Genomic DNA, 12356 nt, shown 5'->3' on the forward strand with positions numbered 1-12356 from the left:
AAATATATTATTATACAGCTCAAAATAAACATCTCACAATCAATCAAACTAATTTTAATTTTGTTTTAAAATATTCAGGAGAACTGTAATTTTACCATGCACATGAAGTAAGATTTTTACTACACTTAAGCATCTGAGGTTCCTGGCAGCCAAGGCAAAAAAATAAAAAATCTATTTTTCTATATACAAAAGCATAAGTGACCATTCAACTGGTAGCTATGGCACACAATGACCACTTGGGGGCAGATGCTCCAACCAGTAGGTTAGGTTGCTGCTGGGGCCCTGTCAGCTCCAAATCTGGTTCATCCACACCGGATTCCCTTTCAGTGTGCAATAGAATCCATATATTGGGCCACTTGTAAAAAATAAATAAAAAAGGAAGTATTCAGTCAACCAAGCATGTATTGAGGTTCTAAGACTATGCTTGGTCCTAGGAATATGTAGATCTTAGATTGTCTACATGTGAATGAAATATGATCCTTACCCTCCTCACCTAATCTCTAAGCAGAAGTATGGGGTAGTGACATTGGGTTTCAAGGGCTTACACTCTCTCTTGCTCATTCTCTCCCTTCCTTTGAAATTCATGTTCAAGTAATAATTCACTTTCTGAAGATAAGACACATTGATTTAGCAATTTTTTCCTTAAAGCCATACTCTCTGATCATTAAAGTAAGGTATGCAGGCATGTGGTGGATGAGTCTGGATATCCAAAAGGCTTTTTGTAAATACTAAAAAATTACAAACATATTGGCTGCTGTTATGAACCTCGGAAATCTCAGGCAAAGCAGGTGAGGGGCCAAATGATTGAATCATAAATTATGGAATTTCAGATGTCAAGAATGAAAGGAAAAGAAAAAAGAAAGAAGGAAAGGAAAGGATGGAGGGAAAACTTAGAGTGCTTACAACAGCTCACTTTTGGTTATAAGACTTGATCCCAGTAAACCTGGGGTAGGAATGCTTTTACCTTTTCCCATGTCATTGATGGTGATCTGACAGTCAAATGCAGGTGACCTGTTGTCGCCATCCCAGAGGTAGAAGATGAAGCTGTCTTGGTTTTGGGAATCCATAGCCCCAGTGTGTGTGTATCTCAGCAAGTTCAGGTCCACTTCCTCCTGAGTGCACTTCATGCCAGGGCGGAGAGGGACCCAGTCCCTCCCTATCTGAAAGGCACCAGAATTAGTCAGCTGCCCATGCTTTCTTTTTCCAAGCTAGTAAACATTTTCTATATTCCCTGAAAACCTCCAATATAAATGAATTCAGAAGAACTCCAGTTCAATTTTTTACCACTTAGTTTTTCCTTTTATAGAGATATACTAAAGCAATTTAAAACAGTGCCAAAGGGTTTTTTTACACAGTTGTGGGGGTTTTTTAATGGCAATTCAACAGCAATGCTACTTGCGAGGTATTTATCATAAGCAATCATAGCTGATTAAATATTCCAATTAATGAGAGCAGGTGGGTAATTGAGCTACTGGAATTGGTTCTTTAAATATTAAATGTGTTTCACCTGGGGTTTTCTGTTTCTTTAGTTCCTATCATTGTACAACTAATAAAAATGATATTATCAAACTGATTTGCTATATGGGTGAAGAAGATAAAACAAAAAGAGAATGGATGTACTTATTTGTCATACATTTTACAGCCTTGCTAAAGCCAAAGGAAAATTATCAAGCTCTCTATTACTATCTGCACTTATACCCTAAAGAGTCAGCAAAAACATGTAACTGCAAATATCAGAATTGTTTTAAAACAAGTCATCATTAGTTATGCATGTATTCTGTACAGAATTCAACTCAGAAACTATAGTATTTTCAATTAAAAGAGGATCTTATGCTAGGGGGAGTTGACAACTGAGAGTATTAGAAAATATTATAATAAATCTGTATGTGGTTAATACTTCCCTCAAAACACATAGCTTTCCCCAAGAATAAGCCATAAACATCATTTGACATAATTCAAGAAAAATATTTACTTAAAATTTTACTTTATGATATTATCTTGTGCTTTTTCTGCCTGGTTTAAGAGACTAAAACAATTTTTAAATCACTTTTTTCTTGACACATTATTCCTCAGATTCCCAGTTCCTGCAAAATTGCTTTGTCCTCCTCTCCTCTCACTGTTTTGCCACTTCTCTTTTTGTCATTCTTTTGGTAAAGTGTCTTCTTCTTAATATGCTTGCCCAACTAATATTTGTACACAACTATGTTCTGTTCCAGTGCTCACAGGGTGAAAATGAATTACATTTAATAATTAAGCTCACTGTTTCCATCATAAGATCTATTTGCAAATTAAATTATTAAAAACAGATTCTTTTTCAGTGTTTAAACTGGATAGCCTACAATTGTATTTAACCTCTTACTTTGTCATCTTTTCTCAGGAAGTAAGTACAGAAAATGATATATTTTGCTCTCTCATCTCCATCTAGTTCCCCACTTGCACTCCGGATTATGAGCTTTGACTTGACAAAGTCATTTGCAAACCACCAAAGAGGAAGAAAAGTCAGACTCAAGGTGGGAAAACTAAGGGAGGACACACAAAAAACAAAACGAAAACCTGGAGAAATTCCAGGAGGCCTGGAGTCCTGGTCCCTGGTTCTGGAGAGACTTGGAGAACACCTAAAGAGCTGGGAGAGAATTACGTGGCGCCATGCTGGGAACCCGGACCCATCTGGATTTCCACGTATCCAAAAACACTTCAGTTCCCAAGCCACCCAAATGTGTGAGCTCTCACTGCCTTTCCGCTTCATTACTCTCTGAAATGAATTAAGGACACAGCTGTACCTCAATTTAAATCAGCAATTGCTCTTCACTTTGATTCTCTATAGTACCTACAATTGAAGACGATCAAGCTGTTCCACACAGAATGAATCCTTGCTGCCTCTGGAGGAGTGTCTACATGGCATTAAAAGTTAAGCATTCAGTCAGATAATCACATTGGGGATGGATGGTGGTTGTTATTGCTCGCCGTAATCCACCATTCAAATAAGCAACTGATGGATTACCTAAGTGACCTTTGCAAGTGTCTGATCTGTAATTTGTGTTGGGCATCAGGCACATTGTTTGAATCATTTGTTAAAAACTATCTTTTCTCCATTGTACTGACTCTGCTCCTTTGTCAAAGATCAGTTGGCTGTGTGTGTGTGTGTGTGTGTGTGTGTGTGTGTCTTTGAAAGATCTCTATCCTGTTTTATTGATGTATTTGTCTGTTCTTTCACCAAACCCACACTGTTGTGGCAGCTTTATAGCAAGTCTGAAGGTTAGATAGTATCAGTCAGTCCTTCAATTTTGTTCTCCTATGTTGTTTTCCTTGTACATTTTGCCTCTCCATGTGAATTTTAAAATCAGCTTATTGATAGTCACAACAATTGCTCTAAGAAACAAAATTTATTTTAAAAACGTTTTTAAAAATCTGGTGGGAATACCCCAGCAACTCACTCTGCCTCCCTCCAAATTTAGGTACAATCTCAGTAAAGAGGGAGCAATGAAGAACCTTAATATCAGTTGAGTTTACCCTGAATTCAGTAAGAAAATTTAGAATAGTGTGTTATCCCCAAAGTAGGAAAATTAAATGTTCTATTTCTGGAGAAAATATGGCTATTAGAGAATAAATTCAGTTATAGAAATCTGTGTTTTGAGAAAATTTATATTTGCTATACTTATTTTGAAAAATAAAGGTAAAAAGGCCACTAACCTTAAGCTGAAGTTGCCCATTTTGGGGAAGTCTGTCAAATAGATAGTAAATCTTCTCCCTGGGAGTGTCTCTATCTGTGGCTGAAAGAACAGCACTAGAAATAACACGAGTTTCGCCCATACTCATTGTAATTTCAGCCTTCCTGTAAAAAGAAAGGTGTCTGGCTTGATATGAAAATAGAAGGTATTGCTTTAGCAGGGGACTCTCATAATGACTATTACAGTTTCCAATCTTCAACAACTAGGAAATAATATTCAATATTCAAATTATTGAAAATTATGAGTTAGTCGTGGCTCTCATTTCACTTTGCACACAGAAATCCTAAAGGACAATTAGCAACAATGAATATGCTATGAGATAATTGCATATTTCTAATTGTTTACACATATAGAACTTTACAAGTTTATGCTGTAATTTATTTTAGAAAATTATTTTGTTTCTAATACTGTTTTTCATACAACATCAACTCCATGAAGTAAGTGGTTAAGGCATTATTACTCTAATTTTCCAGACATAAACTTAGAGAGATTAGACACCCACAGAGATCCTTTGATTATGGTTTATGATATGCTTTAGGAGTTTGGTGATATTTGGGAAATCAGTGGACCTCTACGTTCCTCTCTGTCTCCATGGTAATATATGTGAAAGGATTTACAATACTTTGGTGTCTGTCACATAGCTAGTGTTCTCTTCAACAGAGAAGCAGAGAGGAAAGTGTGCCATAGTCTAAATTACTCTGAAAGAGACCCCAGGACAAGAACTTTGCAGGTAATTTCTTTGAGAAGTGCTTTCAGGAACAGGAGATAGAGCGAGGAGTGAGAGAAGGAAGGAGGAAGCAGCAACAAAGGTTGTTTTTACAGCTGCGGGGCTCAGTGCTGCCGGGATCCTTTGAAGAAACATGTGAATTATGCCTCAAAGTGTGCTTTGCAGGCTAGGAGGCGGGGATATTTATCTATCCACTGTCTCCCACAGGTCAGAGGCTGTTCCGAGTGTCTCTGCTGTGCCTGAACACCAGCTGGATGGGCCTCTGCTGCTTCAGAGAAAGGCCTGAGGCAGAGCAGGGAGCAGACAGTGTGGGCACGAGGGGTGGGCACCGACAGTGTGCTCAGCATGTTCCACCACCACAACAGCCGCAGTCAGAGGTGGGCCGTGGGGATGTGGCCCAGGGAACCAAAAGCATCTGCTGTAGCATCCACAAGGATGTCAAAGAAATCGTGTCAGATGCCCTAACAGGTCCAGTAAGATGAGAAGAGCCAATAGATTTGGTAGGAAACAAGGGAGCAGCTTTAATAAAGCGGTTGAGGATGGAGACAGTGGGCAGAAATGGGGGAAGTGAACACAATCTATTCTTTCTCTTATTTTATCTTTATTGTTAAAAGTATTATATATATATATCCCCTTTTTTCCCATCGACCTCTTTAAGCCTTTACCCGTCCCCTGCCCCAGGCCTTCACATTATTATCTGTGTCCATAAGTTATGCATATATATATATATATATATATATATATATATATATATATATGTGTGTGTGTGTGTGTGTGTGTGTGTGTGTGTGTGTGTATACACACACACACACACACACACACAAGTTTTTTGGTTAATATCTTCTTGCCCCCCAGTTTGAAATAAATGAGAAACTGGGTCATCTTTGTAGTTTCAGAATGAGAATATCTGCTTGTAATAATAACAACTAACATTTATGAGCTCTCACTATGCATTAGCTCATTTTTTTTTCAAACAGTTTTACATATTTTAGTTCATTTAATCCAAGGGTGGGGAAACTTTTTCTGCCAAGGACCATTTGGGTATTTATAGTATCATTTGAGGGCCATACAAAATTATCAACTTAAAAATTAGCCTGCTGTATTTGGTCAACTCACCAGGGAGTGGGCCTAAGCTGTCAGTTGGACATCCCCTGAGGGCTCCCAGACTGCAAGAGAGCACAGACCAGGCTGAAGGATCACCCCACCACCACGACACAGTGCATTAATTTTCTTGCACTGGGCCTCTAGTGGAAATATAATTGATAAAGATTATATCCTATGATCACACTCTGATCAACTACAGAGATACTGAGAAAGTCTGCAATTAATAATATTAGCCCAGGATTTTTAAAGAACTATTATTTTGACATCAGGTGGCAAGGGATGTTAATTCATATGGAGCATGGCAGAGGACTGGTAGATAAGGAAATACCAAATGACAGAAGTGGCATTGGTATATCTCCCTCAGCCGCTCTTAGTTAAAAGTCTGACCAAATCCATAGTGAGGGCTTTCTGCAGTTAATATTGATAGTATCACACTTTAGTTGAATCTACATATTAAATAATTACACTTTAGTGCATGTGTTTAAACGTTTAATACACTGTTAATTCTATATTGTATGTTCAGTCATTCTTAATTTAAGGTGACCCAGACGTCCTGCTTTTGGCGGGAAAGTCCCGATTCTTAACAAACAAACAACAACAACAAAAATCGGGACTGTCCCGCCAAAAGCGGGACATCTGGTCACCTTATCTTAATTGTTTAAAATTAAGTAGAAGTTTTAGAGAGAGAGAAAAAAAATAATTAAAGGGCTCGTTTGAGAATTGTTAGGAAGTGGTTACATTAACTAATATTTGCACCTAAGTTCTAGGTACCTGGTAGGTGGGACAAACTGTGACAGACAGCAGCAGCAAGAGACTTATTTCTCTCAGAGGACACACAGTGCATTTACACCTAGCCTTCCTGGTCAGAATTTTGTAGAGAATCTGAAAGGAACTCTCTTCAGATAGCTGACTCTCTTCAGGTAGCTTACTTGTTCAGCACGGGTTTCTCATCATTGACTGGGGTGACCTCTACTGAGATGGTCTTAAGTATCTTATGTTTCCCATCGAACAACTGGATTGTGAAGTCATCAACAAGGTTCTCTGAATCATCGTGCACATACATCAACCTCATTCCTGGACAAAGGGGAAAGAGGGAGAAAGTAAATCTTCCTTGTGATTGGACAATTCCAAAACATAGCACAGATAACTGTTTTAATTTCCAAGCCATCGTTAATCAGTGCAACAGGGTGAAATTAAACTGTTTCATGCAGTAAGAATATTCTCTTAGTTGATCTAAAAATTCCTATTTAAATACTTTAGTATTTGATAAAGGTCTATTTAAAATCGGTGAGAAAATGACATATTATTTGATAAGCTACCTAAGAACAAAGTTGTCAAGATGCTCAAATGAAATAGAAAATTAGTTTCTTACTTGGGAGAAATTATACATAGATCCCCATCTCAAGTAAAAAAAAAAATAATAATTCATATGGAAAGGCAAAGAAATCCAGAAAGCCAAAACAGTCTTGAGAAAAAATAATTTTGGAGGACTTGCAATTCTTTATTTCTATACTTAAAAACATAAGTTACAAGGCAAATGAAATATGAAAAATCTTATTCATAATATGAGACAAAAATAAAACATCAATATTTAATTATCTCTTATACATTGATCTGAATCTATGAAAAAGTGAGCAAATAACATTATCAGGTAATTCACAAAAGGTCAAACATATGGTCAATAAAAATAAAAATAGGTTCAATTTTACTTATCTAAAAATTTTTCAAATCAAGATAACAATGAGAAACTATTATTGGCTAATAAATAAGCAAAGATTAAAATGAAAGACAGTTTGTATAAAATCACAGTGCAGTATGTCCAGAGAACGAAAAACCTAGTTAACACAATCCATGTTTTCAATTAATATTTTAAAAGTAAAAAAGATACTTAAAATAATCATAAACAGATTGCATAATCTGCTAGTTTTTTTAATTTTTTAAAAATATATTTTATTCATTTTTTTCAGAGAGGGATAGAGAGTTAAAAACATTGATGAGAGAGAAACATCAAGTCAGCTACTGGGAATGTGCCCCACAACCAAGGTACATGCCTTTGACCAGAATTGAACCTGGGACCCTTCAGTCCACAGCCCAACACTCTATCCACTGAGCCAAACTGCTTAGGGCTGCTAACAATTTTTAATTGATTTTTTTTTTTTTTTTTTTTTTTTTTTTTTTTTTTTTAGAGAGAGAGAGAGAGAGAAGGCAAGGGAGATGGAGAGGGAAAGAAACATCACTGAGAGAGAGAACTATCAACTAACTGCCTTCTTCACATCCCCTATCAGGGGTCAAGTCCACTGGGCATGTGTCCTGACTCGGAATCAAACAGGTGACCTCTGGGTGCATAGGTTGACAACCAACTGAGTCACACTGGCTGGGGCAATGCGAGCAGTTTTATAAGTTCTATATGTTTAGGGTCAGGAAATGTGTGTGAGACTGCACTAAAGTTAAAAAAAAAAAAAAGTAGTCATAAATGAACCAAAAATAAAAAAGAGGTGAAAATCTAATCCCTGAGAATATCACCAAAATATTAATTTATATGAACAACCTTTATTTTTTTATTTAAAATAATTATATAGTGCAAACTTTAAACAATACATATATAATTATTTAACCTAACAGTAATCAATGAGTGTTATTTTCTAAAAACTTTTTTAAGAGTAAAATTTGATTTATTATTCCTTTTTCCTATGTTGTAAATTTAGAAAAAAAAATATTGTAACAATACATTGTATTATTTGTTACGCATGCTTTTATTTGGGAACATAATTTAAGCTCCAGAATTTATCTTTGCAATGGATCAAAACTGAGAAATATATGAATTCGCTTTTCAAATTCAAACATGAGATGTTATTGGACAACTATTGCAAAATTAGCCTTTGGGCAGGGAGCCTACACTCTAGCTGGGGAGAGAGAAAGGAAAAGACAGTAGGAAATGTTCAAGGGCTAACATGAGCACAGAAAAGGGATAGTTCGGAGGGCCTGGGTGGGTCCAAAGATTCGGCCAGGAGGCAGCTGGTTCTGAAGGCACAGTGTTGGCAGCTCGGCCAAGGAGGGGAACGACCCTCAGGCTGGGGAACAGAATAGTGAAGACAGGAAAGAGAGAGTATGAGTGATCCTAGAATCACACACTTTTCTCAAAGATTTAAAATACTTTTTTATATAGAAAATGGGTTCAGATTGATGTTTTTAAATGTGTAATTAAAAATATAATTCAGGCTACTATTCCAATGCACCATTTCCTTAAAGAGGAAATTGTCTCCTCAGAGAATAATGAATTGTTATATATATATGGTTCCAATGTGGAAATTTTTGGCAGATAAATCTCTTCAAGTTTAATGATTTCAAGTTTTAAAAAGGAATTTTTACTATGACATAAAAGCTTGCACTAAAATACCCCAAATCACATATATCATTTTTATTGATGCTCTAAAAGTGAAAGAAAACATAGTATTTCCTTTTCTATTACCCACTATCTTCAGCTGGATATTAGGCCCTACATTAATCCAGAGCCCACAGGAAACCCTTGGAAGATAAATGAATAAAGTAGGTAAATGCCCTTCTTTCACTTCCTATTCCCTGATTAATTTTCGTCTTTTCTGGGTTAAATTATTAAGTTGGTAACAAGCAAATCCAAGTGGAATGCGATATACCATTCTTGAGAAGCGCCATGGAAAAGTTGTAAACAAGTGTGTGCCTCTGGCCAGGGCCGGCTGGCTGCTGGTGCTGAGGAAAGGCCGGGTTGGACACCCCGTGGAGGAGGAGGCCATGGCGGGGCCTGTGAGTGATGCTGAACAGCAAGGGGTCCTCCGGCACATCCAGGTCGGCGGCACTGATGACGGAAGAATCCAGCTCTTTCATCTGACCTTCACACACCTAAGTGGCAAGTCGGAAAAGTCAGCTATGTGCACATTAAACTGGTCTTTCTTTAATTTTAAGATATCCTGTTGCAAACTGTCCATGAGATTTGTGTATCATGAGTCCTAAATATCTCTGGTTTACCATAGCCTAAGAAGATGACTACAAATCTATTAATCTCACATTTTTCAAAGCAGTTTATTCATTTCTCTGATGGACAAAAGATTCTGTGTGTGTGTCTCTGTCTGTGTACATATAACATTTCATAATTCAAAAGTTAGGGGGGGAAAGGCAACCAAAAGATGCTTGCTTTCTAAAAGTTACAGAGTTCACTTGTAAATCTGAGTGTAGACAGACCCTTTACCTTCAGATCCTAAGCTGTCAGTTTAACCTGCTGGGCCTCTTTCCTTTTATAATTTCAGTGTTTCCGTTTTAGACATGGCACAAATAGCTGATGGACACACGAGGGGTATCTTTTGTGGTGTAAGTTTTTTATCATTAAAGTAAAAACTTCTGTATTTTTATTAAAACCAACAACAATTGAGAAGGGTCCTTTTGGATGCATCATGGTGTTAATTTTAATCCAGACCCTTCACTTCTCCCCCACCCGCACCCCTCTACTTTTCCTGAACCGCCTTCCTCCACTTTCACACCAACATCACACTTCCTACTCCTTTAAGCACGAACTGAATGTTTTTTTTTTTATTTCATGTAGGAGCTAGTCATTTAGATTTTGACTAGCTGTACTTAGCTGTCTTGCTCTTCTCTTACAGTAAAAATAAACACAGAAATATTTTTCTATTTTGAAATGCAGCAAGGTCTAATTAAAAAGGGTGAATCAATTTAACATGGCTGATCAGAAATCTACCATGTCACTGTGCTATATTTTGTGGGGACTATAAATATCCTAAAGAATCCATGTTAGATGGAACAGTGAAGGCCTGTCCATCAATAATTATAATGCAAAGAAGAAAATTTATAGGGCTATTAAATAGGGAGAGACAAGAAGTGCAAAAGGGAAGAAGAGATTAGGAATGTCATTATGGCTGAGTAGGCATTTTAGCCTTAATATGTACATGGTTTAAATTTGTGAAAAATGTCCTTTTTTTCAACCTCTCTTAATGACTTCAAAGACAGTCTTCCTGCAACCACTTTTCACAGAATTTGCATAAAGAAGAATTACTTGCCATATCTGATACTTGAGCTAAAATTATGCATGTAAAAAAATCTGGCCCTACTTACTAAGGATGAAGATGGCATCAAAATTTAATGCACACAAATATAATTATGAAATCATCTTTGATCTAACTTGTTCTTTCCTCCAAGAAATTTAATAAAGCAATCTAATCATATGTTCTAATGGTCCTTCTTCAGAGAGCTTGGGAGTCCCAGACTCACTCTGTGGCAAAAACGGTAAATCAGTTCACAAGATGACTGGGACATTTTATTGAAAAAATACGGACTTCTTTTTTGTGTGTGTGCCCATTTAATTGTTTATTGAGTTTCTAAATAAAAGGTTTAGATCAATATACACAAAATACAGATACTCACTAGTAGATTTGAAATGTATTATAATAACTTAAACTAAAATCTCACTTTTTTTCATGTTGCACACAACTTCATGGAAGCCAGGTATTTACAAAATAATTTTTTTTTTTTACAAGAAAGCAAAATAAATGACTTTTTAAAAAAATCACCTGGCACTTAAAGCCAGCTCTGCTAGTAACAAAGAGGGCTCCACATCTGTTGGTCTTCAATGGTTTCTCTAAGGAATGCTCGCTCGGGGGAAAGGCATGGTTACCTTCAGAGAAGAGCACAGAACACTGTCCAGTGGCCTAATTGTTTCAGAAAACCCAACCCTAAACCCTACATACCTACAAGACAATAGAGGTAGGTGTAGAAGAAATGATTTGTAGGTTTTTTTTTCAGTCTCATAATTACAAAAGTGAGCTTCAGAGAAATCCATGTTCCAACAGGAGGGAGGAGAAAGGCAGAAGCTGGCACTTAAATCTCCCTGGGGAGGGGCTCTCACATGCCATTAAGATTCAGCAGAGCCCTGGCCAGTTGGCTCACCTGGTGTGAGTGTCATCCTGCACACCAAAAGGTTGCGGATTTGAGTCCCAGTCGGGGCATGTACCTAGGTTGTGGGTTTAGGTGTGTACTGGAGGCAGCCCATGGATGTTTCTCCCTCACATAGATCAAAGTCTGAGCTCATCCATTTAATCAGAATTGGCTACATATTTGCTTAAATCAACATATGTAAAAAAAATTAAAGTCTTTAAAAAGAATTCTATGCTGATATAAAAATTTTTTCAACATACAGTTATTTTTTTAAAGTAGAGAGTAATAAGTATAATAAGGTCCCTGATATGTAAGTAAAAACATGTAGAAAAATCGCATATAAACATACTGGGGTGTGCATAGACATTTTTTGGTGGTATTAAATTACTAAAATTTCAACTGATGGGAAGTTACTATGGGTAAGAGCTCTTGCAAAGGGAGAATTTAATATTTCACTGTATATGTTTATCAACATTCTAACTTGTTTAATAGCATACATTTTTTTATTATTACTTAAAAGAACAGGTATTATCTGAGGGTCAAATTATGGTCATTTGATATATATATATATATATATATATATGAATTTGTAAATACAACCAACAAATGTTATTATTTAAAAAGTTTTAAAACTATAGAACTAGAGCCCTGGAAGGTTTGGCTCAGTGGATAGAGCATCAGCCTGCAGACTAAAGGGTCCCGGGTTCAATTCCAGTCAAGGGCATGTACCTCGTTGCAAGCTCAATCCCGGGCCCTGGTCAGGGTGCATGCAGGGAGCAACCCATCAATTTGTCTATCTCACATTGATGTTTCTCTCTCTCTGTCTCTCTCCCTCCCTTCTACTATCTCTAAAAATCAATGGGAAAATATAGATTAAC

The 12356-nt window shown here is 36.8% G+C and overlaps 1 protein-coding gene across 4 annotated transcripts in view; it reads right to left on the bottom strand.

Moving 5' to 3' along the window:
• Positions 1 to 12356, bottom strand: part of FREM1 (FRAS1 related extracellular matrix 1) — a 143217-nt gene that overhangs the window by 56275 nt on the left and 74586 nt on the right. For all 4 annotated transcript variants that reach the window (XM_045580249.1, XM_045580248.1, XM_036434094.2 and 1 more), the window contains 4 exons: positions 9213 to 9435; positions 6489 to 6633; positions 3691 to 3832; positions 965 to 1160 (listed from right to left, as the gene is read on the bottom strand). In XM_045580249.1, the coding sequence (XP_045436205.1) occupies positions 965 to 1160; positions 3691 to 3832; positions 6489 to 6633; positions 9213 to 9435 (706 nt within the window). The remainder of the gene's footprint in view (positions 1 to 964; positions 1161 to 3690; positions 3833 to 6488; positions 6634 to 9212; positions 9436 to 12356) is intronic.

This window comes from Pipistrellus kuhlii, unplaced genomic scaffold, assembly GCF_014108245.1.
Source record: "Pipistrellus kuhlii isolate mPipKuh1 unplaced genomic scaffold, mPipKuh1.p scaffold_m20_p_12, whole genome shotgun sequence".
NCBI lineage: Eukaryota > Metazoa > Chordata > Mammalia > Chiroptera > Vespertilionidae > Pipistrellus > Pipistrellus kuhlii.